Consider the following 26,601-nt stretch of genomic DNA (forward strand, 5'->3'; position numbering starts at 1 on the left):
CCCTTCTCACGAAGGTGAAGGGTATAAAAACTTAGTTTTATTATCCATTTCAATAGGTAATTTCTACAATACACTTTTTTCAAAATGATTTGAATAGGAGAAAACACTAAAATGTTACTATGTGAACGTATTTAGAGTTTATTGCAAATTTTAAGGACAAAAGTAATAGTTTAAACTGACTATATTTAATTTTTTAATTTAATTGGTATGTTTTAGACTAAGATTGCGGCGAAAACTAAATTCCCAATTAGTAGTATTATGAAATGAATTTTACTGTAAATTTTTTTTCCTATTATCAAATTGTTTATTGAAACCGATTATATACTTTCTATTTATTTTTTTTAGTTTTTGTTTAGATACATATATTTACTGAATGTATATAGTTTTACCATAAGAGAAAAATCTGTCACGTACGATATAAAATTTAATTTACTACAAAATCAACCAAATATTGTTTTTATTTAAATATGACGGATTGTAAAGGAAAAATATTTGTGTAAGAAATTAAAAGAAAACATAACGTCTCTCATGATTCGCAAATTTTCGCATATTTCTACATGTATCTCAAAATTATTTCCGTTCTATGCCACGTACGATATACCGTTATTTCGCCCGATATTTTGGACGACAATGTTTCGAAAGAACTTATTATTTTTTTTAAATGTTGTATCCGCTGAATGGATCATATAGACCAAATGTATTTGTTTAAAAACCCCAAAAGGCTTAAAACATCAAGTTATTGCTGAAGCACTTACCTGACATGCACATACTTCGCCGAAACCACCTTTACCCAAAACACGATACATACGAAATGTTTTATACGTTATGGGTTGTGCTTCCAGCCATTTCCATTGTAAGTAACTGCAGAATATAAAATAAATATGAAAAATCAAGTAAATATGTAGATGAGAATTTTTATTCATATTTTAAAGAAAAATATATTAAATTAATATATGTAGTATACATCAAAACAATAAATGCTCAGCATCGAAACAAACAAATAGTTTAAAAAAAAGTTTCAACTGTGCGGTATTTAATAGTCATAAATTGTTTATAGCAATTTTGAAATGAATTGCTGTTAAGTTTTTATCTAATAATTCAATAAAGAAATAGCTTTTAGTTAACACATTCTTTCGCTATCGAATTTATTTTGTTTATTCAAATGGTGCTTGTTGAATTATTTCAATTGGGAAACCCCTTTACGTAGTTTATTTGTAATTGAAAAGAAGCCAAATAGAATCGTAAAAAATAAAAATTATATTCTATTTTTGGGTTTCCAATGTCTGATGTTTGTTTTAAAAGGCAATGACTTTGTTTATTAAGTAACATTTTGAAAATAGTATTAAAAACTGTTTAAATAATTAGAAGTTTATGCAAACTTTCATTCAGAGCTTCGAATTAATTAATTCCATTTAAGCTTAATTCACTAAAATCTCAATTCATTACAAAAAAAAAAAATAAACAAATTCTTTAACTTCATTCAAAGGCTTTTATTTGAAGAGTATTCATTCATTCTAAAATTAATTCAAAATGAAATTAATTCAAATTTTGAATTAAAGAAAATTTAATAAAATGTATTAAGCTATACTGTACTGGATTGCTGTTAAAGAAAACATGAATAATTCAGTAAGGAAATAAAGAATAAATGGTCAAACTAATGAATTCAATATGTTTAAAGTAATAAATAATTAAGCCAATCAATTAATTCGTAATAAATTGTTTAGTGGAATGGTTAAAAAATAAAATTTGATTTAATTTTGATAATTTAATTAAATCTTAATTCTTTGGAACCTTCAGTTTTATTCAGTTCCATTTTCTCAATGTCTGTTATCGTTTTTCGTAACGATATACTTCCAATTAATATAATTTTTGTATGAAAACTTTCAGTACATCGTCAATATAAAAAACAAGTAAGAGTGCTATGCCGAATCTTATATACCCTTCACCTTTGTTGTGGATGCATTATTATTTTTTATAATAATTAGTATATGTATGTATATTGCCCACTTTCAGCGTATAGCATCCTATATATATCAAGAAAACTTTTAAAAATTTTTCATTTAACCCTAGGATGTTCAACTGGGCTTTTCGAGGCCCATTTTGATTTTGAGTAGTCGCCAAGTTTTTACCTTTGCTCTGAGCGAAGAAATATTTTATGTCAACTACCGCTAATGCCTTCTGAACATAATGAATTCAGTAAAATATTGTTACTATGGATTTCGTAGAACAACCTTGTCTGTTTATGTAAAAATGTGGTAAGTGTACCTACTCGGCCTCATGAAGCCCATATGGAAAATTAATGACAGCTGATCCACATTCAACACAGTTGATCTTCTGATTGACGTTAAGTTGCAAAAATGTGAGTATGTGTGTTTGTGGAAGCTCTTGCGAACACGAGGCAAAGCTGTACAAACAAGTGTATTGTGTATCGGTTTCTAGAATTTATCATTTCGGTTGGCTTTTTAGTTTCTTGTGCTCATCGGGAATGTTACATTTGGCTATGCCGAATAGACAAACAAAAATATATGAATATAACACACGTTCAAATGCAAGAAAATAAGAATATTTATTCCTGTATGTTGATCCTTAACTTTAAATTTCATAGCTAAATTATTATCGATAATGAACTGAATTTTTTTTTCTAAATTGGTTGGATTGTAGTCTTTGAAAACGGTATACTTACATGGCATGTGTTATAAAATATTTGTTAAAGTACTATATTTACGTCAATACATAGCCCAGATGAAGTTAAAAGTATTCTCTTTAACCCTATATATGATTTTATAAACTCCCGGACCTGCGCGTAAAACATTAACATTAATATTAACAATTTTTATTTAAATAACGTCCATTTTCTCTATATTAGTTATAGCATTTTTTTTTAATGTATGGAAGGTCCAACAATTTGTATGTGCTTAAATTGATTACTGGTTCGACATTTTTAGTTGATTTTTGTCATAATATCCATACCAATTTTTTTGAACTGATTTTACTAATTTTCAACAGCAAAAATTTCAGATCATTAGAGTAAATATGTAAGCTTTGATTTAGTCATAAAAATGGCTAAATGAAAATAAAAAAGGCTAAAGGCTAAATTAATTTTTTTGTGGCTAAACAAGATTGAATAGGGCTAAATTGGTAACACTGGGTATAAGTGATGAGGTGTGGGAAGACCTCGACATGGTTCATTGATAACAATGATGAAGTAGAGAGTGACTGTGAAGAAGAGGAAGCAGCTGTTGAAGAAGAAGTGGGTGAAGTAACTTCCAATTTGCCAGCTGGTGAATTTTACGCATCCAAAGATGGTGTTGTGTGGGAGAAAAATTCATCGGTAAAATACCGTCCACATGCACACAATTTACCAGTTGTTGGAAAAAGTGGGCCTTCCTCAGTAATGCAGCCTCAATTTGCCAGTCCAATAAATATATTCAAGATGGTGAGTGTAATTGTTCGAGAAACAAACCATAAAGCATCAGACATCTCACGGGATTGGAATATAGCTCATCCGGATTCGACCAAAAGAGTTTGGACAGCAACAAATGAGAATGAAATGTACGCGTTTTTCGGATTACTATTATTTGTAGGTATATTCAATTCCAATACGCAGCCAGCCAAAGAGCTTTGGTAACCATATCATCATGACATCTACAAGGCCACGATGTCCCTCAACCGCTTCAAGCTTCTCTTACGCTATATTCGATACGACTATTGATGAGCAATTGTTTCCATACCGAGGACGCACGCGTTTTACCCAGTACATCCCATCTAAGCCAAAAATAAAAAGCTAAAATTTAACTTTTATTTAAAAAAAAAATATATATATTTTTAAGGAATCATTAACACCCACCCCACATAACGCCCACGCGTGAAAAAACAAAAACAAAATACGCGATGCAATGAAACCAACACACATCCAAATAAAGTATCCAAAAAACCGAAGAATTTCAAAACCGCGGGTCCGGTTTTAAAAAATTGAAAACCGATCGGTTTCGGTCGGTTTTAAGATAATTTATTAAATATCAAGTGTTATAGTAACAAAATCAGTTGATAATATAGGAAAACCTAACAAATTTAAAATTCAAACTTGACGGGTGTTCATTAGGATAAAGGAAAATTGGTACATTTTCTTTTAATGGTACTTTTTTAATATATTAAATTAGTTAGCTTATTAAAGTTGGCTAATATTGTTCTCAGTAAATAAATAATCAATAATAAGGAGCTCAATGGTATTATGATACCAAAAAAAGGAGAACTAAACCAAACTTTGGAGTACTTTTTGTTCTTCAAATGGCGCATTTTGAATTTTCTATAATATTGAACCTATAATCTGGAAATTACTTTGATTTCAAACTTGACGGGGCACATAGGCCGAAATACCCAATCTAGCGGACCTTTGTTAATAACTTTAAAAACATAAAAAATTGTGAATGCATTTTTTATATTTTTTTTAATTTATATACATATATTATTATTATTATTATTATTATATATTTTTTCCTTTATTCAAATTTTTCAAGTTTACAATTCACAAATTATGAGATTTTACATAAGTATTTCAACAATTAATAACAAATTAGCTTAACCTTATATACATATATTTAAATATAATCAATTCATTAAATTTTAAATTTGTTCGGTTTTTTAAGTATATGGATACTTCCATATATAACCAAGCAACAGAATATAGATTTTGGACTTGACCCTCGCCAATCTTGACGAAATTTAGTATAAAAATTGTACTCTACATGGTTAAGACAAATACAAACTTTTGGATTACTGGAAGAAATGGTTCCGGAGATACCAGGTCATGAAAAGTGAAAAAATTGTCAAAATCTTACCCGTGGGCGATGGGCGTTTCCCTCGACATGCGATCTTTGTTTGTTTCAGAAAATGTATGGACCAAATTTCTAGACTTTTGCTTGGATAGGACAAATTTTATGGGAAAAATAGATTTGGATATCATGGGCGGTATGCGGTGGGCATTGCAGATTTTAATAAAACTTAGCTTACGTTCTTTTTTTGTTTCAGAAAATGTATGTACCAAATTTCGAGACTTTTTCTTGGATAGGAAAAATTTTATGCGAAAAAATCGATTTCGATTATATGGGCAGTGGGCGTTGGTCGTTGCGCGTGAACGATTTTGATAAAATTAAATTTTTTTCTTAATTTAGTCCATATAATTCTCGGTGCCAAAATTCAATTTTTGCACAAAAATGTAAAAAGCCATATTAAAAGAAGGGTGCGTTTACACTCTGCCATTTTAATTAAAAAATTAAAAAAAAAACTCAAAACTTAGCAAAAACTTCCAGCCAATATTTGAACTTGACATAGATAGCAACCTATTTAAACAAACTATGTAAACATTTAACCGAATCCGGTCGAATCCACCCTACTATTATTCCACACAGAATTTTATTTCATATCTAAAACCCCTTTCACAAAGCACGTTTTCATTTTCCACTGTTAAGCACTAAAACAGACAATCACAGATCACAAACTAATTATTTTTGTTTAATACATACCTTTAATTAAAATGTAACCCAAATCTTATTAACAAATTAAATATTTAATTTTTTGTTGTCAAACATGTGTTAAGTTTGAACGCTTACAGCTGTGCGAATATTAGGAACAAAACAAAAAAGAAAGCAGAAAAAATCCGTTGAGGTTTATATTTTCCAAAAAAATAAAAAAAAGATTGCCGAATTCTGAATTTTAAAATTTTGCTAAAGCGCCGCTAGGTTAGGTATTTCGGCCACTGTGCGGGGGTTCAATTGTGGAAAATAGGTACTTTATCTTCTTATCTTCTTTTATATATTATTTATTATATTACATTATTTTACTTATGTACATAATAGATGGCTATAGTTCAATTTCTTTATTGTAATAGTACTTTGGTTAGAATTCGCAAAAGGTGACTTTAGAGGTACATTTCTTTTGCATTTTCAATAATAATGGGCCCAGAAATATGAAATTAGGCATTCATGATGCTGAGAAGGAATACAAAATGTGGGCTTTATGGTATTTTTTAATTCTAATAATAATACGTTTACTTGGATGAATCTTTGGATGAAAAAGTTTGTTTTTCATTTCTATTTTTTTTATTTTTCTACTGAAAATAGATTACAAGTAAAAACCGAAGCATAATTGTCGGTTTTGGTTTCGGTTTTAGGCCTTGAAAAACCGCGGTTTCGGTTTCGATTAAAACAGAACACGAAACTCTACATCCAAACATATGTACGTTTTGTTGCTTTTTTTGTCAAAGCATGCAATAAATTGTCTTTTTTTTATTAAATTTTCAGAGGTTATATCTCCGTTATTTATGGACGGATTTTGCTGATTTTAAATAGCAAACTTCTCGAAAGCATGTCTGACAAAATTATTGAAGATTTGGATACCGAAGATATCTGGGGTCTTCAGAAAATTGATTTCAACAATCAGACGGACATGGCTTAATCGACTCCGCTATCTATAAGGATTAAGAATATAGAATATATATTCCACAAATTACAAACAGAATGACAAACTTATATATACCCTTCTCACGAAGGTGAAGGGTATAATAAACGGATAATGAGAAAATGGGGCAAAATATAATAGTTTTATCTTATCCGGCTTTAGACTTTCATCTTTAAACCAAACTATTACATTGGCTTTATAAAGGGTGAATCAATTTGAGTTTAGGAAGAAATTGGCTGTCAAATGATAAAATTTCAATAATTGAGCTGACATCGTTTGACATTTATGTAGTACAAAGTTGGAAAATTTTATCAATAGAACCCTTTGGACGTAGGGAATGTTTGTGAATTGGCTTTTTTAAAAACAGATCTTTAGCGATGAGGGCCATTTTATGTTTTGCGGTTATGTAAAAACACTACTTTTGTTTTCATCAAAAAATCTTTGGTTTTGGAAATGCAAATAATTGGGCAGTCCTCGTTTGACATTTATTTAGAACAAACTTAGGAAATTTTAGCCATGGAACGCTATACTTAAAATTCCATTCCGATCGAAAGTGGAATTAATTCAAAGGGGAATTGAATATTTCTTTGTACTTACATATTTATTTTTCTAAACTGCTTAATCAATTTCTGTACCAAAAGCTTAAGTTTTGTTTTAATATAAAATACATTGTCAAATTAAAATCAGAAATACAGAATTATTAAATATTTTTGGAATTAATTAATTACACGGAATAAAAAACGGATTTGAAACCATTCCAAAAAAAATGTGTGACATGCCTGTTAATCACCCCTATCGCGAATCAATATTTCACATGAAATATGTTCCCTTTTCCCATTTTTCGTTCATAAACTTTGTTCAAGTGAAAAAAATTCCGATGTTGTGAAATTTTTAGATGGAATTTTGTAAACAATAAACAGCTGTTACGAACAAAATCAAATATTGTGAATGAAAAGTTTAGGGGAATATCACGATAGCAATTTACCCTTCGAGGGAAATGGATATTTCATGGGAACATAAATTTCATATGTTTTTCACGATAGGAGTGAATATTTCTTTCTCATATTCACCCCTATCGGCAATAGCATGTGAAATTTTGTTCCCATGAACAATCCATTTCCCTCGAAAGAGAAAATTGCTATCGTGATATTCCCATGAACATTTCATTCACAATAGTTGATTTTGTTTGTAACAGCTGCTTATTGTTTACAAAATTCCACCTAAAAAATTTCACAACGTGGCGAATCTAAAACAGAAAATATGTTAACACATACATACATTTTGCATTTCATATAAATAAATATTTAAATATCGCCAACCAACATGCGAAAGGGCGTAACTGCCATTTGAAAAATGCAAATAAGAAGTGAAATTATTGTAATCCTAATGACAAACTTTTGCATTAAGATTATGTACATATTTTATTTAAGAATAAAAACATTATATTTTTTTCAATACACGGAAGAATATTTTAAAAAGTCCTTAATTTATTTCGTATGCTATAAAAAAATGTTATGACCAGGGCAGGTTAAAATATGCACAAAAAAATAAAATAAGCAAGCGAAAAAAGCTCCAAAAAAACGGGAAAATATCCACAGAATTATACAGAAAAAAAACAGATATGCACCGGAAAAAATAAAAATAAGAGTTTAAACTAATTTTATTACACTTTCCAAAATAAAATTATCTTTATTTGTTACAAAAGAGGCCAAAAAATTTAATTTTGTAAAATGTATAAATAAAAATTCCATGGCAAAAATTTCGCTCGAAATCAACGTAATTTTTTTATCAGTCTGTATGCATTGCAGCAGTGTAAAATATTATTTATTATATTATTTTTAATAAATTACATTAATCCTTTAAATTTAAATAATTTTGACGAAAAACTATTGTCATTGTGAACATAATGAACATATTTGTCACATTATTTTATATCAAAACCAATACAAAGGCTGTTAGTCGAGAAGATTCTATGACGGCCTTAATTACATAATACATTTCACAAACTCCTAGAAATTCCAGGAAACAATAATTTTCTTTGCCGTTTATAACATATTTAGCTTGTTACAAATTATTTTGGATGTATGACTTAAAAATGTGGATTTTTTTTAAATTTTTAGCTTTTTTTTGAAACATATTATTTATATTCATAATAGATAGGACCCTTTTGGTCCCATCAATTACAGAGAATTGCCTTAGTCCCATGGCTATTTGGCTTTAGTGTCGATTCGGCTTTTTGCCCGGGCTTCACATACGATCTCTTATGTTTCGAGTTATCGTAAAAGATCTATTTTAAACGAAAGTAAAGATTCGGTGCAAAAAATATTTTCTTTTATAGCGTTGAAGCAGCATTTCAGATATACAAAATCGTATTTCAATGTCTCTCAGCTTCAATTCGTATGGTACCCCCAATTTCCCTGCTTTTGGATGAATCATGCTGCTCGCAAACGTTTTGAAATTGCTGCTTGAGTAGCTCTCAATGATTTTGCTAGCTTTTGTTGAGTTTGACAACAATCTTGATGTTGTAATGCCTCCAATTCTTGGTCTTCAAACTTGTTTGGCTGGCTTGGGCGATCTTTGTTTTCTGTATCAAAACCACCATTTCTGAACCGCACATTGAAACCGATGGAACTTATTTACCATAAACGACTAATTAAGTACCAATCATCATAAAATTACGTGACATGACTTTCGTATATATAAAACTTAATTGCAGCGAAGTTTGTTTAGATACATAATAAATTAAATAGTTATGACCGATAAACTCCAGTTTCGTGAGACATTTGAATGGAGGCTACTTTGTGCACAAGGTTAACGTGGACAGCCGGCCAGACGAACGAACGGACATCGTTTAATCGACTCATAAAGTGGGTGTTAGACTAATATTTTTGGACGTTCCACTCCACTATGGTGGTGTAGGTTATAAAAACTTTGTTCACTAGTTCAATAACTAAGTGCGAATAAATGACAGATATGTACCCTTCAAAATGATATATAAGGTATTAAAAACAAAAACCGCGTTCAAAATATACGCCCTATATTGTAAATCCCACATTTTTAAGTCATACACCCAATATTTAGATATTTATAATGTACTAGCGGTCCCGGCAAACGTTGTTCTACCATAGCTCACACAAAGTTTGAAGACTCCCTCTATAATAGTACTCCAGATATGCAATAATAAATGTTTACTTTGTATGGGAGGTGCCATGCCCATTGTACTTATATAGGTCAATTGTTAATCTAAACCATCCAGGGACCCACTCAAACACACACAACAAATTTCATCGAAATCGGCCCAGCCGTTAAGGAGGAGTTCAGTTACTAACACACGTACAGAAGAATTATATATATAAAGAAGATATGTATGTATTTACAATAAATCTAAATATTTTATATAAGTAAGAATGTACTTACCGATGAAAATACATTGAAGTTTCAAATTCTTGGAATGGTTCACCCGCTAGAAATGCTTTAACCGCCTTAACACATGGCTCAAATAGCTCCTTACTGCCACTGTTAATTTTACTGCGTACCCGTGAAATGAGATCATCATTTAAAATGTCTAAAACAAATTCATCGGAGGCAGATAAAGCTGGTTTACTGGAATTGCCATTCAATTTGGCCACCATGGTTGTTGTCTCACTACCACTGCCACCACCACCACCGCCTTCATCATTACTGCCCCCACCACCGCCACCTCCTCCATCACCATCGTAAGTAACACCGGAAGATCCACCATGTTCATCACCATTGTGATGCTGAAAATGTTTATGATTGTTGCTACAACTACTACTGGTATTATTGGCGGTGGTATAGTTATATAATTCAGTCTCTACAGGATTTGTTGTTGCGGTAGTTGGCGTTGTATTGATATTTTCCATTTCTATTGAGGAGGTTGTTTGATATTCCTGCTGCCGTTCAACGCTCTCGTCATTAATAGTATCATCGTTCGCTGCACCCACATCGTTGACAGCACCCTCTACTGTATTACCATTGTTTAAAGTGTCCAACGATGAGGGCACATCAATGTCTAAAAATCGACTGCCAATATCGTGTGCTATTGTCAGACGATGCTCATCATATTCTACTTCATATCTAAAAAAAGGGTGCAAGGGAAATTTGTTCAAACTTGAAAAAAATAAAATTTGTATATGGGGCGCTCGAGGAAGTATTTGTTTGGTTACACTTACTTTTGGACTTGATCTAAAAATGATATATAACGAAAGTATAGCGGTCTTCTACTTTCACAAAACTGTCGGAATAGTTCGCGTCCAATTGGCTGTTGGTCTATGACATAGCCGTAGCTTATATCTGGAAATAAATGGAGATATATTTTGTGAAATAAATCAGGGTTTTAAATAAAATATAAACTTAGAACTCAAAGCAGTGATTTGATTCGTTTGAATTTAAGAACATCAACAGAGGATGAGTAAGTAAGGTTTTCAGAATATTGAATACGGTGATGTATAGTTATTACACGCAGAGAAAAAACATGGTTGTGGTAACCATAAACTAAGAGCAACATATTATGATCAGATTTATGCTTGTAGTCCAAAACATATTATGATCATTATTAGTATCATAAAATATCATAATATATTCTGAAATAATCAAATTATGATAAAAATCAATCATAATATGACCCAAAGTCATCATATTTATGACCCAATTAAATCATATTATGATACAATTAAATCATATTATGATCCAAAATAATCATATTATTATTAAATTTATTTTTCAAAATACAAAATTTTAATAGGTTTTAGTTTTAAAGTACTAAATTCTCAATTAAAATATTATTGATTAAATCAAATTTATTGTTATTCACTCTAGGAAAGTTAAAGATAATATACAAATAAAAGTATAGAGCGAATGGGAATTACATACACTCAAAATATACTTGTAAAAATAACATAGCTGAGACAAACACCAACACTCACAAATGGTGGGAAAACAGACTATTAAAAGTAAACATATTTTGTTTGCATGTTAAACATATTATGACTACATTTATTATTATTTAGTTGTTGTAAACATATTCTGTTAACATCTTAAACATATTATGACTACGCGTATATAAACTTAACATTTAATGGTTGTACATAAAAATAATATGTTTACCTAATTATCATTATTTAGTTGTTCGAAAACCATATTCATATTTATAATTGCGATGAAAATATAAACGTTTACAGTAACTATAATATTGTTGAAATTAAATTAAAACAATAATTATATGTTTACGACAACAATATATTGTTACAGAGAACATAGTATAGTTGTCGTAACCATGTCCAACCATGTTTTTTCTCTGCGTGTACTCCTGAATGTGATGAAAAATAATTTTCTGATAAAATAAAATTCTGTAAGTAATATTTTAATATTGGTTCAATGGAACTATTAATCTCTGAGAGGGGACTAAGTTTATGCGAACCCCTTTAAAGTAAAGTATAGAAAAATATAGGGGTGAAACGAAAAATTTCGATCAAAAAAATTAATTTTTTAACCTTTACTCTTCTGATTTCGATAATATTTGGTATACATGTTTTCAGAAGAGTAAAGGTTCCCATCCAATCAGGATATAGCTTAAAAACGTGCTTAGTCAAATGATATCTCTAAATAGATTCGTATATTTTCCAAAGTTTTTACTTAAATATGAGCCATTGCATGATTTAAAATATTTATAAAAATCAGAATGGTAATTGAAATTTAGGCATATAATTGAAAACATGTATTTACGTTTTTTATATATATTTTTATAACGAATTTAAAAAAAACGATAATTTGTATGGTTGGGGTCCTTTTAAAAATTGTTTCTTTTATTTAAAAGATACATATATGATTTACCTTTGTTACGGTCGTTTACGCTCTCTGTTGATCGTGAGGCAGTAAAATATTTTTATCTTCTTTTAGTAAAAAAAAAACATATAAAAGTAGCTTTTCAAATCACGTAAGTAAATAAAAATCAATGAAAAATTAATGTGATATTCTATTTGTTCGACTTTAGGTTTTTTATACGAATTCTAGCATGTTTTGGTATTTACAAAAAAAAAACAGCTGACAGTATTTTGCTTTAGTTAGGCAGCAACCTGACGTTAAACTACGATAACTCATCCATTTTAAAAACGGGTTTTACAAATCTTTATCTATTTAAAATAAGTTTCAAAAGAACATATTTATGATAGATTGAAGTTGTTACTTTAAGGATATCGCTATTTAACTAAAACGAAGTGATCGAGGAGACAGTTTGGCATTTTTAATAATGAATTGATGATCTTTCGTTTTGAATTATTAAAGCAATTCGGAACGGCATTGATACCACTAGTTTTTAATGAAAATTCAGATAAATTTTCTCTCACTTTTGTTTAATATTTAGTTTGAACTCTGTCACTGTTTTCATGGTTTAATTCTGGGTAATGTTTGCTTTAAATTTACGGGCCATGTGCCCTCACAAATTATCCATCGGGTTTAAATCCGGTATGTAAGCCGGAGAAATGAAATGTTCGTTGAATCATGATTTCGATTATTTTAAAAGGTGAATTTGCAGCATTTTTATTGAAATATATAAAAAACTACGAATTTTTTCCAGAATTCCATCCAATTATTTGGCAGTCAAATTTCATTTAGTTTTAAAATCTATAATTGTCATTCATGTCATCTTTAAAGTTACTTTTTTAATAATTGACCAATGTTCTTTTATTGTTCGCAAGTCTGGATTGTTTTATTTTGGTATAAAATCGATTTCTTTATTTCTATATCATTCAATCGTATCCTAGATCACTCAAAAATACCTATAAACTCTATAAATTTCGTCCTTTATTGTACCATTTGTGAAGGAAGGTTTTGATTTTTTTCCACAACCACCTATTTGAACTTAAGTTTTATATTTGATACCATGGCGCTTTTTGACGTGTATTTTGTTGTTGCATGAGTTAGATTTTTGACAGAAGACTTAGGTTTTTTAGTCTCAGTAACGCTTTTACCTCCTGTCTATACTTACAAATATTTATTATAAGAATTAATGGCGTTTGTTGCCAAGACAAATTTGTCTGAGCAAAAGCACTAACAATTTTGTCATAACGAAGCAATAATACTAATAAATGAAGACTATACTTGATAATCTTTTATCTTGCAACCATTTTGGTACAGACATAGGGTTACCGTGGGATATGGTTTCCATTTATTGACAGAGATAACATCCAACTCAAATCATAAATTTAATTTAAATGATTCAAGTTTTTAGATACAATTTTTCAATTTTGCCTTTAATTTAAAATAAACTAAAATTAAAGACTAAGTAGTAATACGTACCTAATTTGTCTTTCAGGTGTATACACTGTGATATGTGGGGAAATTGTAGGATTTTTCGCCATTTTTTACTCTTTCCTTTATTGCTATCGGAACCACCTAAAATGATAAAATAAGCACTCAAAATATTAGAACATGGAAACAAAAAAGAAAATTAAAGGATTATTTTAAGAAAAATTTACATATGTATATAATTATTTTCTATTACAATAAAATGCTTAATAAAAAAAAAATATAGAACAAAATGATTTTTAAGGAATTTTTCAAACAAGATATAAAAAAGGAATTTTATTTTTTACACTTTTTTCAACCATAACCTTCCTACATATTAACACGTTTACATTAGCATTACCCAGAATAACTAGCTTTGCTAAATTTTTTAAGTAATCAAAAAAAGTATCAAGCAAGGGTTCTAGTTATTCGACTGCAGCTTTTAGTTTTAGCTACTAAAGAATCATTCAAACCAAATCATTCAAACAAAAAGAAAAGGGCAAAATTCTTTTTAAAATATTATTAAAAATGCTTTAACTGCAAAACTAGAAAATAGGAGTAAATTGTACAAAATAATGTAAAATGGAGAAAAGCTATGACAACGAAACAGTTGAAGAATATAAGAAAAACAGCTAAAAATAAAACCACCAAAAGAGCAATAAAATGCGGGAATACAAAAACCAACAAAAGGAATGATAATGGATTTTAAAATAAGCAAACAGTTGTGAGCACAATAATAATAGCATGAATCTCAATAGAATTTTACAGCAATTTAAACTATAGAAAGTTTAAAGTAAATTTCTAAATTATTTAAATTTTATATTATTGACTATTAGGGTATTCAATTAATCGGGTTCCTGGTTTAATCGGGGTTTAGATTTAATCGGTTAATTTTAAATTATTCGATTAACCGAATAATTTGTATTTTAATTTTATATTGAAAGGAAAATCACGAATTTTGTGTACTTTTATAAGCATTTTGTTAATAAAAAAAAACAAAAACATAAAAACCAAACAAAACATAACAATTCAATAAAACAATAAATAGGGAATCTTCTGAAATAATCTTTTAAAAAAGAATATAATGCGATTTTTTTTACTTTTTAATAAAACTTGTCTTGACAAAACTCTCTAACTGATTGTATAAATCGAAAGTAAGGTATGATAAAGAATATCCAATATGTAACTATTTTAAGAACGCGATTTAAAGATGTTGAACGTCAAATCAATGGATACTATGTATTGACATGATAATGAAAATTCGTAATAGACGAATTCATTATAAGGTCCACACAGTTACTAAAGTATACGCACGACCGACATATTGGTTTTTTTGGTAAAAATCTATATATATAAAAACTACAAGGCCTGACTCATTCATTCACTCACTCACTGAGGTGTTTTTATAAAAAATACAAAAACTAAAAAATAAAAAGTTTCTAAACCATTGTGTGACGATAAACAAAAGTTACGCCACCAATTGTTGCGTATGAAATAACAAATTACCATCTGTACAAAACCTGTGACATGGTTGATAGTTCAAGTCTAACTTCAACTAAAAATTCCAATTGTTTTAATTTTTATTCGGTATGACTGTATGTCATGCCCTATATGTATTTATGTCTCACTTCTTATTAATTTTATACGACCTTTTTATTGCCTCCATCTGTAAGACTTTGTTAAAAGGTGCGTACAACAAAGGAACAAAACACTGTATTTTAAGTACCACGTTTTCCTTTATTTCCCAGCAGCAACAAAGTACGGGTCGATATACATACCCTTAGCAATGATTAAATACTGATGACGCCGATGATGGTAAGGACAACAATGTCAAAAACTTTTGTACACACCAAGAGCAGAACATACAATTTATGGAAAAAGAACTTAATTTCAAGTGATAAAAAATAGAACGGAAGGAATCAACGAAAGTATTCCCGCTTTGTCATCACTCTACTCGGTCTGTGCTAAATATGACTGTTTGCTTAGTGAGTGAAAGAGTGAAAGTGTTTAGCTTGTGAGCAATGGAATAATATCTTAATGAAGAACCTTTCATTTTTTTATATTGCCTTTTGAGTCTTTAAATTTTTAGCGCATAAAAAAGGACAACCTTATCTTTTGGAATCATTTTTACGCCATTTATTTTTCTTATTAAAATTTAAAGTATGATGAATTTTTGTTTTTCATTCTTTGCATAAATTTAAAGCCTTGTGTTATATGTTAAACGTTGAATAATTTATGTGCATTCAGCATAATTCAGCAAATGCTGAAATGAATTATTAAATTCTAAATATTTGGTCAATTTACAAGGTCTCCTATCATGTCATATTGTCATAATGTGAGACCTGCACCAAACATTGTATGATAATGTAGTGGAATTGTCTAGAGCTATAAAAATGTAATTCATGAATACTTCCTATCCAAATTTGCTATCGAAGGTAAAATAATAGAGATATTAGTGATTTTTAGTTAAATTTTAACTATTTTTTTTCATGCTAAAATTTTTGGGGTACTTTAAAATAAAATTCTTAATATATGCGAAATTAACTCTAGGCTCTCTTTTGTTATGTCTTATTTCTGACTTTCTGGTTGAATTTTCCGTTTTGGTGTATTCAGGGACTTATAGTAAAATTTCAAGGATAATATTTTTGCGGAACATTTTAACCCCTTAAATCCCTGTTTTAATGGAGTTTTTTGCTCTTTTTTAAAAGAAAGACAAAAAAGACCCATGCCTTGAGGATTTAGAGGGTTAACATATTCAACAAAAATGTTCTCCGTAACATTTTACATAAATTTGCTGAACAGAGTTTATACCTAAAATTTAAGAATCACATTTTTTCTTATGCCGATTAACAATAAGAATGTGCCAGAGTTGGGAAACTTTAAACCCCCCCCTTAAATTAAATTCAGATGTAAACATTCAAAACGTCTATACACGTGTCTTTTTTTTTTGTCTCCTCTATCAAAATTTATTGGTCGGACCTTGTAATTTTTTTTGGTGTTGTACAGTGTAATTTGTATCTCGTTCTTTATTAGACTTATTCGACTTATTTTTAGTTTCAAAACATTTTTGTTTCAAATCATTTACTACATATTTTGGATCGGTTGGCTAATTGGTACAGTGCAAGTTTTTAGTCAGGATATATCAATATCGATTCCAGCCATTGAGTCTGATGTGTTTCAGTACATGGAGGAAACAAAATATTCGACAAATCATCTGACCTCACCTGTTCAAAATGTGTTTATATAAAATTTTAAGTCGGTTAGGGCGTTTTATTTTCTAGCACAAATGATTCCGCCATTCTGCCTTTCATAAAATGGAAGCAAATAGCATTGTTTTAGAATATTTAAAAGCAACATAAGGAAATGTATGAAAAGATAAATCACGGTTTATTGTTGGTGTTTTGTTTAAGCTTTGATATTTTTACAAATAAAGCTTGAGTGTCTGTAATTCTCAAACACTCTATAGTTTTATTTGTATAATATCTTCAGTTTTTCTAAAGCCTTTTGGGAAAAGGATTCCTGATGATCTGACCTAAGCAACCAGTGAAATGCGCATAGGAACTAGCTTAGCTTGTCTTTTATCGAGGTTCAAAATTAAATTTTTTTATATTTCCCGTAAATTCACAGGAATATTTTTTTAGAAACTCCCGGTAAATTTCGGGAATACCTTTATAAGATTACTTCATAGAGTTACAGTATTTTTTCTGCATAGATAAAAAATATTTGTAGCCAATCGAATAATTTGATTATATTCATAGATTTTTTCAGATTAAACTTGGTCGGACGTCTTCAAACTTTTGGTTTATGTTAGTATTAAAATATTCCTTGGAATTCAAGAGAATGAACAAATTTTTTTGGGTTTTTTTTTTTCAAAAAATAATATTTTCGTTTGAATTTTTCTGTTTTGTCCCTATAATGGACTCATAATTTTGGTTTTTTGACTGATCATTTAAGTAAGTACACATTGGTATCCAAAGTGTAGGATTAAAAAAAAATATATATTTTGCATCCTTGCAAATGGGATCTACTATAGATTACTGTTAATCTAACTTTAACTAAATTGCAATGTTTGAGAACACTGTTATTAATAATTACCATAATAAATTATTAAAAGTAATTAAAGAAATTATCCAACATGCAGCGTGTAATGAATGTAGCGTCAAAGATTAATGACAAATGTTTACTTAAGTTTAAAAAGGCAACAACTAAAAACATAAAGACATAAGACACAAACTAATAGGAATTAACACAATATGTTTGCACTAATACGCTTAATTAAATAAAATAATTTATCTAATATTTTTAAATAAACTGCATTAATATCATTAATAATCCATTAAGTTTGGCTGCTTTCAACAACTCGATATCATTAGCATGCAGAAGACAAAATAAAAACTGCAAACATATACATATTGCATACAAATGTCATGTCACATGACTTGACAAATAAAACAATTTTTTTTTGTCATATCATGCTGTAAGGTGAATAGAGATCATTAAAATTAACACATGACCTATTCTTCTCACAACTAAAACTTTGTTATAGCATTTCCATCGCCCTCGCATTTTAGAGTTTGTAATTTTCGTGCCATGTTGCAATAAAATTTACATAGAATGTTTATGTATGTTTAGTAGCATTAGATATGTACATATGTTGTCAGGTGGCCATAAGTGCATATACATTAGATGTGTTCTAAATTCTATGCGGAAAAATAATTTCTCCTTTTTGAATTGTTCATTTTATTGGCAAAACTTGATGATCAGCTATTATAGTTAAACCGAGCCACATGGGCTCAATTAATTTTTTTTTTTTGTTTTTTTTATTTACTATCTACAAAGAACCCACTATTAACCTAAATACTAGGGTGATCGGCTCGGTTTTTAACAACCGGTTATAACCGGTTTTTTTGGTAAGGTCGGTTTCCGGTTTTTGGAAATGCTCACATTTCGAATATCGAATAAACCGGGTTTTTCTAAAAGTGTGTTTTCATGAGTTTTAGTGTATTAAAAACTTAAAAAAACATTCAAAATTCAAATAACTTTTTTAAAAGAAATACTCTAACTATTTTAGAAGATTTTTTATATTTAGACAAATGGCACAAATTATTTTAACCTTCATAAGTTCCTTAAATTTACTGACCGTTAACGATCTTCGATAGAAAATAATTCGAATTTAAAAAAAAAACCTGTTGACATTTGAAATTAAATAAATTAAATTTTAAAAAAAAATTTAATTTTAAATTCAAAATGAGTAAAATTGGGAAGACCTTATCAAGGTTAAGAAAAACATTGCTTTGGTATTTACCCTTGGAATCAATATATATTAGAGCTACAAAGTTCTGAAAAAATTTCACTTGATTGTGCGTAACAAAATTCAAGATTTTTGCTCCAGGTCAAATATGACCCAAAGACTTTAAGTCCAAAGAAGTTGTTTTTCTAAAAACCTAACATTGTTGTTGACATTTGAAATTAAATAAATTTCATAAAATATCAACCAATAACTTTTAGAAAAAATTAAATATTAATTTCAAAATGGGGCAAATTTTAATCGAATATCTTGTGAAGGTTAAAAGAAGTAATCAAAATTGTTTTAATCACTATTATTTTAAAAAATAGAACTGTTTTTTTCTCATTTCTAGGCGTTATAATATTTTACCAAAAAAACCGGTTAAACGGTTATTATTAAAAAACCGAAACCGGTTTATATTAAATTGCAATTTTTCGAAGAAACTAAAAACCGGTTCCTAAAAAATGTCGAAGAATCGATCACCCTACTAAATACTGCAAAATAGACTGTTGAATAAAGTAGTAGGTTATGTATTTTCTAAACTCCAAATAATGAAAATTTTGTTAAAAAAATTCAAACTTTAACAACTGCTATTTTATTAACTACACTCTAATAAATTTTCCTGTTAATTTACTCCATTTAAAGTAGGTTACTTTTATCCTACTATAATTAGGATAGAAAAATGGTCAGTTTCCAATTTGATAAACGAATTTTACAAGTTGCACGTGTTGTAAAACGCTATATGAGTACATGGAGATTTGGCAAAACAAACTGTATAAATGACAGCCAATTCGACAGATGTAGCTTTAATAATATGGCCGCTATCAACGTAAAAGTTTGGAAGTCCCTTTGAAAGAAGTATTTCTGGGTCTTCAACATTTTGCTCTGATTAAACGTTTATTTTATTTCTATAGTTAGTAGAGGAGCTGCTAAAGAAGAAATTATGTTCCAGCAGTAAATTTCCCAATGATGGAATTGGAATAAGAATTTATAGTTTACTTTTAGTAGTATTGTTGCCATTTTTACGAAATTTGGTTTCTTAGTATCATCCATAGACATATCAATCTTATCTTTTGATCAAATTTTTTTTTTATTTTAAAACACAATCATTTACTTCTTTTGATGCCATATGGGCAATTCCACGAAAATGACAACCACGACTGAAAAAACAAAAACCATGAAGCTTTTTTTCAAAATTATTTTAATAGGAGAAAACACTAAAATGTGAAAGCATAAATAATAGTTTAAACTGACTATATTTAATTTGTTTAATTAAATTTATTGTTTTAGGCTAAATTTGCGGCGGAACTAAGCTCCCAATTGGCAGTATGAAATGAATTTGACTCTGATTGTTTTTTTGCTATTATCAAATTGTTTATTGAAACCGAATATATATTTTCTATTTATTTTTTAGTTTTTGTATACATATATTTACAGAATTTATATGGTTTTAGTATAAGAGAAAAATCTGTCACGTACTATATTAAATTTTTTTTATTATAAAATTATCCAAAGATTGCTTTTATTTAAATATGACGAATTGTAAAGGACAAATTTTTGGTTTAGTGTAAGAAATTAAAAGAAAACATAAGGCCTCTAACGATTCCCAAATTTTCGCATATCTCTATACATATCGACCCCTTTGCGCGAAATTATCGTATGTTACAAAAACCAAATTTTACAGGAGAGCGTCATTATTATTGAATTTCTTTGCTTTGGCTGGTATCATCAATACCAAATTTTAAATCCGATACAATAACCGATTTATTAAATTAAATTTTACATACGATAAAAATAACTTAGTAATATTTCCATAAATATAGCGAATATCGATATAATATTTTACTATGTAAAAATGTAACATACGATAATTTCGCGCAAAGGGGTCGATATGTACCCAAAAATTACTTCCGTTTTATGTCACGTACGATATACCCTTATTTCGCTCGATATTTTGGACAAAAATGTTTCGAAAGAGCTTTAAATATAGTATCCTCTGAATGGAACATAAAGACCAAATTATTTTTCAGATACCCTCATTTTTGCAAAATCTATTCCACTCTAGAGGCGTACAAATGTCATGTATGATGACATGGAATTGCTTATATATCAATTATGTTAGCTGTAAATGTTAAACAATTGAAATACCAGACACACGAGTTCCTCATGTAAACGCTTAAATCTTCTAAACTAGGTCTGTTCCAAAGATTTTGGAGCAGTCTATTGTTGCACCTCTCAACTCTTACTGTCAAATTCAATCTTAGCTGAATATACATTTTATATTAGTTATGCCTGGTTGTTCTTGTTGTTGTAATTATTATTGCTGCTGTTTTTGTTGTTGCCATTGAATGCGTTTTATGCCTTACGGTAGCAACATCTCAAGTGTCTGTAAATATCTAAAACACTATAATGTCTGTTAAGATTTCTAATGCACCAACAACAACAACGAAAAATGGTTAAAAATGAATTGAAAGCAACTACAACAACAAATAAATTCATTTAAAATTTATGCTGAAGTGCTGCCAAACGGCAACAACAACAACATGATGTAGCATGTACATTGTATACAACAAACATGTTGAACTGAACTTGCCACCTCGTTGCAACAAATTACACTTAACAACAATAATAACGACTGCTGCTTTAGTAGCAGCAAACTATTGACTTTAAGTGCATTATGGGAAGTATCATTTGTTGAATTTATTGTTTGCTTCTCGTTTTTTTTTGTTTTATTTGTTGTACTTGGTACTTAATATTTGTTTTTGAGATTTATTGGTTTATGCTTTTTAATAAATTGCAATGATAAATTGTTTATGTTCATGTTTTGAGAAATAAAACAAGTGAAAATAATCGCTTAATTTAAAAAAAATTACTTTAAGAATTTCCCACTCCGCTAAACTTTGGGCAATTCCTGTTAAAAAATTTTATATATTCTAAATTTAGAGACCTAACGGTTGTTGTGCATAAACAATTTTATAGTTTTGATTTATCGCTTCCTAATAGCGAGGGATCAAAATCAGTGCCCTCCAAGGCATCACACAGTGGGGCAGAATCGAAATTTTTTTTGGACATAAATCTGGCATTTCTAAACGCCTGGTCCGATCGGGATAAAATTTTACGTGGGCGTAGCCAAGGACCATTCGAGTTAAAGTTATTAAAATGGGTCATACAAATGCTCATGCTTGCGTGTGCTTTTTATCTCTTTTAATTTTCGAGTTATAGGCATTTAAATTTTGGCCATACCTTGGCCCGCTATTTTAAAAATATAGGGCGTAATTTTGGACCGAATGGACTCGAATTTCTTTTGATAGTTAGACAACTAAATTAGCAATAATATACAAAAGATTTGAGGTCAATATCTATTATGGATCCAAAAATAAACGATTTTTAATTTAAATATTCAAAAAATAGTTGATTTTGCTGTTTTTTGGGCGAAAAGGTGACTTAACTCTTTTTTAATTACAAAAAAAACTTTCTTTAAGAACATATAACAATTTTATATTTATCTGAAAGATATCTTTACGGGGAACATCTTGATATAAAAAATATATTATATTCTTTGAATATGTCGCTCCTATTTTTTTTATCAAACATGTTCTAAAATCCTAAAGCTGGGATCAGAAAACAAAAAGCAGCTTTGGAAACCTTGATGTGTTCCCTATTTATCGCCAAAGTATTTTCCCAGCTCCGAAGGAAATGTGGACCCTATAGGCAAAATTGTAAAAAATACCATTTTTGGGATTTTCGCTCCAATTTTTAGGAATTGCGGGATTGCCTTTGACAAGTTTTTTTACACATTTTTATTTAGAATGACGAACTTAAGAAACGTTTGAGTTGAGTTTCGTTAATAAATAAAGATTTTATTACATATTACATATTCATTGAGTTTGTAAAATTAAAATTTATATCAAAATTTTAATAGGATTGCATATATTAGGAACAATTAGATCCACATTTATTCCAAGCTATATTTTATTTGTTTAGATAAGTTAATTTTTGGTCTGACAAAAAAAATTTCAAGTCAATATCTCAATTCGATTCAAAAATATGCCACTTTAAAACTCCGTCCTTAAAAAATATTGCACTTTTTCATACTAAAAAATTTGTATACATTTTCTTAATGTGACTGAGTCAGACAAGTGTTGAATAAAATATTAAGAAAATTTATAAAATTTTTTTATTTTTTAGAACTTTATGACAAAAAATTTGTATTTTAGAAGAACATGTGTATGGGGGCTTGGTGAAATAATGGACCGATTTCAACACAAAAAAAAATGCATCGAAATACCTTAACAGCACAAACGCAATACACCCTCTCTGTGTGCAACCGAATCATTCGATTGGCTACAAATTCGTTTGCCACTACGAATCTGTTTTGTCTGTGTACGATTACAATTACAAAAATAAACACTGATTACTTCAATGTATATTTAATTCTCTATTATTCGATTTTTTTTTTGAAACTCTTTACTGAAAAAACTAAATTTTTTTTCAGAAATATTTCATATAATTAATATTGGTTTTTAATTAAATATTAATTAATCATATTTTATAAAAAGAACAATAACCACAATAAATAAAAATTGTTTAAAAACTAATTAAAACACATTTCAACGTATGAAATAATAAAAATCAAACACATATACACTAATTTAAAATTCAGATAAATATATGAATAGTTTATATTATTGTATTAGCATTTATTACACTGTAAATCTAATATTTGTTTATATTTTCTTTTCTTCGCCTTGTTTTTATTTCTATTTAAAAATAAACACATTTATTTAAACAGTTTAATTTAGCAGCTCACCAACAAAAATTTAAAGTTATGATTTACTTTCTTTGAATTCTTAAAGTGCTAGACAATAACAACAGATTTAAATATTTTTTTACGATTTTGTTGACTTTAAATGTCAAAGAAATTTTCAAAAGGAGTATGGAAATTTGATTTGGCTGGTTGGGAAAATACTATTTGATTTTACAATCATTTCAATCATAAATGTTTTCATTTAAATTTTAGGTAATCTATCGTAAAAATGTTAACCAATTTATTTTTTATTATAGTTTCAATAAACAATAAATGATTTTTGCAGGTTTTAAAAGTTTTCATTTAAGTAGAAGAACAATTTTACCATTTTCAATTATATTTTCAAATAAACACATTTGATAAATAAAAAAAAATAATATAAAATTTTAGTCCTGTTGTTTTTACAAGCTTGTTTTATAGTGTGATAACTATTACTTCATACAAAAAGAATGAAAGTAAAGTCTGGTCTTAAAGATTTATCTTGTGCAAATAAATCTAAGCATACATAATAAAACAGCAAATAATTACGATAGTTTTGGTCTCAATTACTTTTTAAAATACTTGTCCAATGAAACCACATCCAGAGATAAAATATAGTGGTACATGTTTACCATTTCAACATTGTTTTACAATATTATGGTCAGTGTAATTATGTATATGATAGCGGTAACCATTATATGCTTAAGTTACCATTCACGTGACTGTAACAATCATATAAAACATTATCCGAGAACAACCCGATATGGTGAAGTTTTACATCATACAAATATATACTTATTTACTACAATCATATATATGATTGCTACAATGACGTGAATGGTAACTTAAACATGTTATGATTATCAGAATCATATACATAATTACAGTGACCATAATATCTGGTGTTCGATATCGCGACATTATAAGTTAGTTCTTTCTACCTAAATTTAATGAGAGTGCGTATATGCCAGCATTTCCACGATATGCTATTGCGTACATACTAACCCTATTCTGTGTACTTTATGATTGAATAAAAATCTTGGTTTTCTATTTATTAAAAATCTTGCGTAAATTTTGTTCTGTATTCCAATAAGGGATTTTTTCACAAATCCCAGAATATTACGAGGTTTTGACATTTTAGGAAGGTTTATGAAGCTCCTAAAATACGTAGAAAACTAAATTTCAGCATACTTATAATACTAATCTCGCGTTTACTATGAACGATGTTTTTCCACAGCTCCATACATTAAATAATATGAATATATAACAAGTAAGAGTGTTATATTCGGCTGTGCCATCAATATGTAGTTTTGGCCTTCTATGGGGACTTGTATCAGCATTTATGAATGAATAACTATTCTACTCACAATAGTTGTTAGAAGGATTTATTTTCATATACTACTTATTTATTCAATTATATCATGATATTAATTATTATAAGACAATTATGAATGTTCAAGTTTTTTTCTGAAGGGGACCAGGGACAAATGTACCCCGATTTCCGCAATACTTTACAGTATAATTTCAGAGTACTTGGAATTTATTTTGTTAAAAATATTTTAAGGATTGCCGCATAATCAACATATTTATGGCTGCTCAAACACTTTTTCGGGGAAATCATGAACAATTTTCAATACCAAACAGAGAGTGTTTGTGGATAATTTTAACCAGCTGGCTCCATTCATTTTTGCCCTATCGCAAATTGTTTGTTATAAAATAGAACAATACTTCTGAACATACATGAGCTTCATAACATTTGAGTCCATTACGCTGTTTAATATTGTGATATCTTGTTTTGACTTGCGACTGAAATAATAATAGCATGACATTTTTCTAATATTGTATAAAATCAGTTTTTAAAATAAAATGTAAAAACTTGTAAAAGACAATCTCTGTCACACTGTTAATAATGTAACTAAAAAATACATTTTCATTTTTACCCTCTGCTCTAGAATATTAACATAACAATCATATAATACACACACACTCTCTCACTCATATTATTAAACATTATAATAATAAATGGGTTGATAATGTGAACATTAAACAAGAAAATAAAAAGCAAAGCACCAAAAAAAACTTTTCTAATTTTTCGAAAAAATTACAGAATCTAAAAGGGGGAGTAGACGAAATTAAATACATTTTGTTTTCTGTTATAAAGAAAAACTTTTTGAGTATTTTCATTTTCATTTTATGAAACCTTATACTTTAAAATTTTAAAGAAAATGAGAGTAATGGTGGTAAATGGTCTTGAATGGTTGTATTTAGAAGTACATTTCATATAAAATACGATTAACACCCAGAAAAATATGCTACGAAATCTATAATAGTAATTACACAAATAACTAACACATACACGCAAGCACACACACATACGCTCTGGCATACAAAGACAAAGAGGAAAAAAACAAACTTTAAACAATATGACAACAAGTCATTTTGAAGAAGAAGATGTGTCAGTGTTATAAAGTTTGGTCGTTCAGTTTTTGTTTTTTCTAATTTATAAGAGACATTAAAACAAATGAAAAACAAAAGAAAACGAAATGAAAGAAAATAAATTATAAAGAACTGGGTCAAATTTTAATGATGCTCTCCTATAACAGCGTTCGAAAATTTTTGGTTAAGTAGAAAATATGTAGAGAGTGACTTTAAAAAATTAAATTTCTTATTAGGTATTTATTTTAAGAGGAAACTATTTACATAAAACTAACTTTTTGTTTAAAATTTTAATAAATATTTGCAAATTTTGTGGATATTATATTATTTG

At 28.8% G+C, this 26,601-nt stretch overlaps 1 protein-coding gene across 2 annotated transcripts in view; it reads right to left on the reverse strand.

Annotated features, from left to right (window-relative positions):
• Gprk2 (G protein-coupled receptor kinase 2) overlaps positions 1–26,601 on the reverse strand; it is a 342,733-nt gene that overhangs the window by 14,417 nt on the left and 301,715 nt on the right. Inside the window, exons 6-9 of one of the 2 annotated variants that reach the window (XM_065515447.1) lie at positions 13,774–13,869; positions 10,650–10,770; positions 9,874–10,554; positions 756–861 (exon numbers count right to left, since the gene is read on the reverse strand). In XM_065515447.1, coding sequence (XP_065371519.1) covers positions 756–861; positions 9,874–10,554; positions 10,650–10,770; positions 13,774–13,869 — 1,004 coding nt within the window. Of the gene's footprint in view, positions 1–755; positions 862–9,873; positions 10,588–10,649; positions 10,771–13,773; positions 13,870–26,601 lie in introns of both variants that reach the window. The other variant, XM_065515446.1, reaches the window with a different exon arrangement.

The sequence above is a fragment of the Calliphora vicina genome, chromosome 1, assembly GCF_958450345.1.
Source record: "Calliphora vicina chromosome 1, idCalVici1.1, whole genome shotgun sequence".
Taxonomy (NCBI): Eukaryota; Metazoa; Arthropoda; class Insecta; order Diptera; family Calliphoridae; genus Calliphora; species Calliphora vicina.